This window comes from Glycine max, chromosome 13 (assembly GCF_000004515.6).
Source record: "Glycine max cultivar Williams 82 chromosome 13, Glycine_max_v4.0, whole genome shotgun sequence".
Classification (NCBI taxonomy): domain Eukaryota; kingdom Viridiplantae; phylum Streptophyta; class Magnoliopsida; order Fabales; family Fabaceae; genus Glycine; species Glycine max.
Window position 1 is genome coordinate 19,357,422 of NC_038249.2, and position 8,632 is coordinate 19,366,053.

The following is an 8,632-nucleotide window of genomic DNA, read 5'->3' on the forward strand; positions in this document are numbered from 1 at the left end:
ATAAAATTTCCCACATAATAGTAATAATCTATCAAAACTTTGATGTGTAGTCGTGGAGTTACGTGTGTCAAAGGTCTTTACAAGCTGAAATCATGATTCACACCCCCAACTCTTCGCAAGAGTACTTTAGAAGCAGAAGCAGAAAAATGTGCATGAAACCCATTTTTTCCTACGCAAGAATGAGGTAATACTAGTAAAACCGAACTCCTAACGTTTTGATCAATAATAAATAACTTTTATTACTTAAGATGTGAAAATGTGTACTATGAAAGGGTAGCCAAGTTGGAAAGCATGTCACAGTTCACTCGTACATAGGTAAAGACCACCAATTTTGACACTTCCACCTCCCAAGTTCTGCCACCTACTATATAACCACCTCAAACTCATTACACATTTCGCTCACTCTCTTCAATATTGAAAGCTAGCTATGGTTTCCTTTCACAAAGCTTTGGCCGAGACCCCAATAGCAGAAGTTCCATCAGAATTAGAAGCTCCACCAAGGAAGAGAAAGTGGGAAGACGAGACACTCACAGAAGAATTCTTCAAGCATGATCCAACAGATGAGAAGAGAAAATCCATCTTTGGTATAGAGCTACATCTAGAGACACCATTGCCTTCACATAAATTGCAACAATACCTCACTATTCAGGTATAATATATAATAATATTTTGTCTTTTTTTTTTTTTTGATAGACATATAATAATAATAATATGTTGTCAAACTTTATACAAGGTATCTGGTTATCTTTTTGTTGAACTCGGGTCCATGTCTTAGTCAAGAGTTAAAACACTAGTTCTTCAAGATATTGAGATTCATTTAAGATAATTTCTTTCAACAGATGCTTCATACATATGGGCCTGAGGGTGAAACCTCTGATTACATGTTTAGGAAATATGATTATGTGCCAATTATATCTCACTATATGTCGATAGGAATTTATCTAGTTTTGTATTCTTAGTTTGGTTTTCATGAGTTAATCTAATGTTTCAATATTTTTATGCAGTCAGGGCAGATACACTTGTGCAACACAGGAGACTTATTGGAGAGAAACTCTTACACTGAAGCACCATCACTTGGCCAAAGGAGCCTAGACCTTGAGCTGTCACTGAAGAAAAAGGAAGATGGTTATGACATAAATGAGAAGAAGAATTATGGTTCTAGTGGGAGTGCGTTTGGTGAACGTGATTTGTTTTTGGTTGAATCAAGCAAGTCCAAAAAGGATGATTCGTGTGTTTTAACTCGACCTGCACCATCGTGGCTATCATCAGAGGGAGATGATCACAAAGAGATGATTGCAACGGTTTGTATGAGGTGCCACATGTTGGTAATGTTGTGCAAGTCTTCCCCTGCTTGTCCTAATTGCAAATTCATGCACCCACCAGGTCAGAACCCTTCAAAATTCTTGAAGAGGAAGAAGGTTCAGCCTCTCTTGTGCTAATTAACTAGGAATGAACGTGGTACTGATACACGGGTTTAATTGAGAATTCTTAGCTGTAATTGTCCAAGGCTTGTATTATCTTTTAATTCCCCCTTGAATATATTGTCAGAGTTTCTTTATAGTTTAGCTATGTGTTAAAAATTAGGGGTAGTGGTGTTTAACCTACCTCTACGTAGTGGTAAATTTAACTTTTAGGATGAGTAATGGGTGATTTGATAAGAAACTAACCTAATGTTATCATAATCATATCTATGTACATATATATAAGAGTGTTTGTTGATCATCTTAAATCTATGTATGCTGTTGCGTATAAAATAGTAGAATTTAGCTAGGTTCTTTTAGGATTTGAAATTAAGCAAGATCATTTTCAATGAAGGGCTCTTAGATCTCACAACAGCATGGTTCTTCAAGTTGTAACAAATGTTTTCTATGTATTGTCATTTTATTTTGCAGTAACGAGAACAGATTATTTTCGACATGTTTGCATGGTGACTTGTTTTCAATCACGGAAACTATTTTTGCATTCATGTGCTAAATTAAGTTACTAGTTATTTCCATTGTCCTCACTCTCCATATGTGTGATGACAGTTAGTCAGTGGAAAAGTTAGATACTGAATTTCTAGCTTCTTGTTTTTCTAGAGGGACGTATATATAGTGGTACATAAGAATTCTTTTTGTTCTGTGTGTCCAATGATAGAATAGAAGATAATTGAATACCATGTAAAATAAGGACATTATTTGAATATCACTGAAATGAGAGATCCTGCAAGAAAAAGTTTAAGAAAAATGTGACATGGACACCCATTAATTATGCTATTTAACACCTAGAGGAGGAGAAAGAGAAAAAAATATATGTATCATACTATCATATTATTTATGATGTTATAGGAAAAAAAATAGAAAAATAAAATATAACAAGAAAGATAAAGAGAAATAAAAAATATTAAAAAAAATATTTCAAATAATAATGTGTTTGTATGTATCCATCAAGGACGGTCTAGAGGAGGATGAGCAAAGGCTCCAGTCTCCCTTCCCCCCTCCTCTCTCTTGAAATTTTTTAACTATATACATATATCTTTTTAAGTTAATTAATATAAAATTATATTATGTTATTATTATAATAATAATTAATATTAATTAGTATAAAATTATATAAAATTAATTGTATTTGTTATTTTATTGTAATGATTAAAGTAATAATTATTGTAAAAGTGTATAAAATTAATTGTGTGTTTATTGTTATTCTAATAATAATTAAGGTTATCATCATTTAGTATAAAAATTAGTTTTAATTTTATTTGTAAAAATAATAATTGTTTTAAAATAATTATTTATTAAAAGTTAGACATTTAAAAAACTATAAAGAAAAAAAAACCAACCCCCTTTGGATCCATCACTACTGATCTTGTACCAAACTTTTGTTTTTTCTTCTTATATCTCTTTGTTTTATAAAAAAAAATACAAACATTACATACAAACACTTCCTACATTTCCATAACTATTGATATTTTAGTTTTTTATATATTTTATTTTCAGCTTATCTCGAGTAAAAATGAGGTCATACATCCCATTCTACAATTAAGAGATCGTATCAACCTTCCTAAACAATATAAAACAATTATTTCAACTATTTAGGTTGTTTAACTTATTTTTACTTAGAGTAATTTAGATAATCCCATTTAATGACTACCATAAGTAATTATTAACAAGTAATAAGATATATCTCCAATCCTTTCTTAATTTATTAAAACCAATAAAAATAATTAAATTAATTTTAATTACTCAAAAATTTAAATTTTATTTCAAAGATACTCATAAAATTAAATGGCTGAAGTAATAGTTAAATTTAAAGACATTACTTGTAGTTTAAGAGATGATTATTTTGGAGGAGTCCATATATTGTTAATAACTCAATAAATATATCCACTTTCATAAGTTAATATTACATTAATAGACTTCACTATAAATTAAAGATATTAAAAAATTTGATAATTAATACATTTAAAAATAGTAATATTTTTCTTATACTTAGAAAAAATACTTTCATTTGTTTTATTGTATAAAAGATAAAAATAAAATAATGCATTAAATAAGCACATGTTAATCCAAATTATTATAATGATATTTTGCGTTCAGTAAATATTTGTTAATTCATGTGTATTAATATATTAAACATGAATCATTATGAGAAGGAGAGGTAGTACAATTTATCATGTGTCTATATAAATACCATAGAAAGTGCAAAATTAAGATCCTACAAAATTCGCGTAACTGGAAAATGTTGAGAGACATTATGGCCGTCCTTTCGTCTAAAATTAGATAATCTAATTCTAATAGTACTAAGATGATCACTCCACCCAAAATGGAGAAAATACTATAAATAAGGACGGCAAATGAATATCTGAAATATAGCCATTGCATTAATTAGCTTACGTCGGTTATATAGTACATTTCCATTGACATTAAATGCGTATATTGGGCGTTAATGTGTAGCGTCATGCTCATTTACGTTTCTTGCTCCATAAATTCAAGATAGCGAAGTTAATAAGTTAATCTTAACATATTTCACATTAAATAACCCGAATTTACTACTTCACTTTCTTTCTTTTTTGCTGACGACTACTCCACTTTCTATGTTATACTTTAGGAATAAGAGATAAATGATAATCGCGAGTAAGAATGAATTCTCTGTTCCTAAAAAAAATACTTATAATATTGTATCCTTTATATTTGTATTTCAAATTACTCCGTATTTGTCATTTCAAAATTTTTATTTTTTTAAAAAATATTTATGATTTAAAAATAAGAAAAATATTTTTAAAAAACATTTATTTTTATCTTAACTAAATACTTACTTGCGTACCACTAAACAAGTAAAACAACTGGTATGAAATTCTTTACAACTTAATCAGTTGTATTAAATGCTTTAAAAAAGAGAAAATATTTTTTATCGTCCATAATAATTTTCTTCGACTCAAATATGATTGTCTATTATAAAGGCAAGGACAAATCCAAAAACTTTTGAGAGGGAGGCTATTTTTTCAATTATTTAAATATTTATTATTAACTTTTAATAAACAATTATTTGGAAAATAATAAATTAAAAAAAAGTAGTTTTTTTACAAGATTTTTTTTAAGAAAAAAGGTGCCTAATAATAATAACTTTCAAAAAATAAGTTATTGATTTACATATGCAATAATTATTTCTTAAAATTTTGTTAATGTAATAACTATATAGTACAGATTTACTACGTTGTTGAGTAATTTGTATGAATACTTATGATTTTTATCTACTTGTTAATTTTGTTCATTTTTTTCCAGTACATTGACATAATAAATGAAATTAAACACGTGCGTAACATTTCTAGAACTCCATAAAATAAAATACACCAACCATTATTATGGATTGTATTTTATTAATTTATCCCCCATTTTCTCTAACACAAAAGAATTAGTTCTAAAAGATTATTGCTAAAGGTTCGCATTATTTTTTAAAAAAATTTGGAAGATTCTTTAGTCTCGCAGATAAAATAACTATCGAACAATATTCACAATAATAATCTCACAATCCAAAAAAAAAAGATGATAATAATAATAATAATTAAAAGTCTTATAACAATATATAAAACATATAAATATGCGTATAATAAAATAATAGTATAGTAAAGCAATTAATGTTGTTGGCTTGTAAATATGAAACAAACGATAAATTGGTACTCAAAACAATCTGTGAACATAAATTTAGATTTCCTATTATATTCGTAAATCTGTAAAATCCCTTTAATTTGTTTTAGTCTTCTCATCTTTTTCACTAAATGCTACCTAAGTTGCTACAACTACAAGGCAATTCAGCCAAATTTATTAAAGTCCTGCAGCGCTGGCTGCCCCTCCTTACATTCTTCCTTGAGTGGAGGATACGTGTGACCTGCTTTCATTTTTTTTTTTTTGTCTACTTTTGAAAGATTTTATATATATATATTCATCTTTCCATTTGAAAGGTAAATAATAGTAGAAGTCATATTAGTAAGTTAAAATAATTTTAATATCGACGAGAATATTAATTCTATTTTTAATGTGTTTGGTTTTCTCCTAAGTGATTAAATAAAAAAACAATAGAAAAAATCGTGAAGTAATAAGAACTTTTAAGTGTAAAGAAGTCTCTATTGTAAAAAAAAAAATAGTATATAATTTAAATTTTTAACAATTGTGAATTATGTTAAATGATAAGATAATTTGAAGATAAATATTGAAAGAAGAATTCAATGTTGAATTTAAACGGATTAAGATCTCAAATACTAGTAATCGGTAAGAGCATTGTTCATAAATTAAATTCGCAACTCCTTTTGGATGTAGGAACTACCAAGTCAGCTGCATTTATGGAGTGCTTCATTGTTTGAGGCAATTGATAATTTTTAAGCAAATGATAACTAAGAATATTGATTAAAGAATTAAAAAAAAAAATTTTTATTAGGAGATGATAAAATGCATTCTCTTTTATGATATTTAAATATGTTTTTACATGATTTCCAACATAATTTTTTGTGTATTAATTCCTTAACTACTGACCTTAGGACGCTGATAAGGTCCCTCGGCATATAGCATCTGATTAAGGCCATTTCAACAAGATCCTAATTTTTATACTGCAATTGGGCATTTTCCATTTAAATGGGGTTAGTATGTTATACTATCTTTTCTTATAAATTGTTTTATTAACATATAAAAAAAAAGTTAAATGCATTTATTGTTTTGAAATAAAAAAAAAATACTTATTATACAATGTGTTCCACCCTTTAATTTGTTAGGATCATGAGGTATTGTCCACACCTTTTTTCCCATTGATTTGAGTCTAGTGATTTTTTTTTTCTTAAAAGACGTCTTATTAATGAGGAAGACAAATGTTTATAAATTATCTTTAATTAGTCTGAATTCTTAAGTAATGTTAGACTATTTTGATGTAGCTTAACACAAGACATTTAAGAGAATTTTGTAAAATAAAAATATGTCTCCATTAATTCTTGGCTGGCATATTTATTTAATCAAGATAATAGTATGTAATCCATTTTTTACCTTGACTATTTTTTTTTTAAAATAATACACAAATTCAGATCTATTATCTCCATAGAAATCTTTTGGGAAATTTGCCTGTGATCTCTATAAGATGCATGTTGTCTCACTAACGTGCTAAAAATTAATGTTGATCTTTAATTAAAGTTAAATATTATTTTTGATCCACTATATTTTAGTATTTTTCATTTTAGTACATTGAATTTTTTAAAAAATTATTTTGGTCCATTAAAAGTGATATTACTTCTTTAATATTTTAAATTGTAATGTAACATTAAATATAAATAAAAATAATGAGATTAAAATAATTAATCATTTCAAAATTTTATCTATTGACAAACAATATAAGTTGTATCTTAATAAGTATTACTTTTAACTTGGATCTTAATAAATTGGAAAAGAGAAATTAATATTTCTATTAATTAATTAGTTAATTAATGAATAAAACATGGAAGACATTGATGTAAAAAAAAGACTTGGAAGATATATATCTGTCAAAAGGAGAAAGGCGCGGGAAGAGAGAAAGTTAGTTACGCGTGGTGGCATTTTTCATTGGAAATGGAAAAGTGTGCGAAATCGGAAGCAGCGGCCTCACTGCGTCGCTGTGCGAAAGCTGCATTGCTTCTCCACAGCTTGAATTCCACAATCTCCCAAGATCAGGTACTTCTTCTAAACCCTAAACCCTAATTTCTTTATCTATCTGTGTTTATGTTTTACTAATTAATTAATTGTTTTAGGAGAAGTGGAAGAGAGAAATCCATGACCTGAAAAGGGAATTGCTGAAGGAGCGTTTCATGAGGAAGAAGATGAAGCTCTGCGCCTTCACGGAGTTGTTCGCTGAGCTCCTCTTGTTGCTCTCCGTTTGGACCTTCGTCCTCTTCTACTTTCTTTGATCCGTTCCTCTGCTCTATTATACTTTCGCTTTAATTAGCTCGTTGATGACTTGAACGAATCGTTAGTTGTAAAATCACGCGTTTTCGTTTATTTGTGAATCGCATTCACGGTGTTTGGACATCACTGTAAGTGTAGGCTATATGTCAATGTGGCTGTTTAATGTTGCGTCATGTCATTGAATTGAATCAGGTTTTGATTGAAAAGTGTTGGTCTGATTTCGGATTTTATTTGTTGGTTTGATTTTTCGTCGTCGCGTTTTGGTTTTTAATTCCTTAGCTAGGTGAATAAGAATTAAATACAGGATTACAATTCTCGCGTATACGTACCCTATTCAAAAGTTAGACCCATTGGTAATGACGGAAATTTATTTGGTAGAATGGTATGGATTATTATCAGTTATGACTGGAAGCCAGGTCGCTAGAACTTTGACGGTTTGACCTGGAACATTATGATTTGTGACGCTTTTGTTGAAATATTTTTAAAGGATCCAACAAAAGTAAATTACTCTGTAAAGGATATATTTTCAACACCTCGCCTTGGACCAACAGAAGTAATTAAATTGTATTTTCACATTTTTTTTCAAGTTCTTCAATCTTTTTTTAGAGGAATGATGATTCGTATCAAAAGACATTAATAGTACACAAAATATATTTTTTTATCCATAAAAATCGAATCATTTACAACACTCATAAACTTTGTTGTCTTTTGTGAATTTCGTTTTAAAAACTTGTAGTTCATAATGTTAACAATACATTTTCTCCATAAGTTTCATATATAATTTGGTCATACTCGATACTTATTCTTATTAAGAATTTAATTTGAATTTTTTTTTTTAATTTTATCTAATGTGAATATAAAATACTTATACTTTTGTACATATATTCATTAAGACTTTGACAATTTTATCATATATATCTTCCATTTATTGATATAATGTAACGATACAAGGTAAATTATTACTTAAATTATAAAATAAACATTATAAAATAGTTATATATTTATTTGAATTACTTTAAAATAATTATCTAAAAAGTTAATAAGTACATAATGAGTTATAATTAAATAATATAAAACTTTTTACACTATTAACAATATATAATTCCTTTTCTTATTTTATAGTGAGCGTTAAATTCTTCGTACTAAATATATTTTTTTAATAAATATTTTTAACATGGTTAATTAATTATAAATCACTCAAAATATGATTTTTAAAATAATTATTATAAAATTAGACA

General features: G+C 27.7%; 1 protein-coding gene and 1 non-coding gene across 2 annotated transcripts; both read left to right on the plus strand.

The window, feature by feature from the left end:
- The first annotated feature begins 48 nt into the window (after nt 1-48).
- On the plus strand, nt 49-1,722 carry LOC100782646 (uncharacterized). Its single transcript, XM_003542367.5, has 2 exons — nt 49-649; nt 1,005-1,722. The coding sequence occupies exons 1-2, from the start codon at nt 428-430 to the stop codon at nt 1,437-1,439; spliced, it is 657 nt and encodes a 218-aa protein (XP_003542415.1). The 5' UTR covers nt 49-427; the 3' UTR covers nt 1,440-1,722.
- A 2,586-nt stretch (nt 1,723-4,308) lies between these two features.
- LOC106795663 (uncharacterized) lies at nt 4,309-7,635 on the plus strand. Its single transcript, XR_005887789.1, has 2 exons — nt 4,309-7,163; nt 7,241-7,635. It is a non-coding gene; the product is annotated as an uncharacterized protein (transcript).
- The last annotated feature ends 997 nt before the right edge of the window (nt 7,636-8,632 follow it).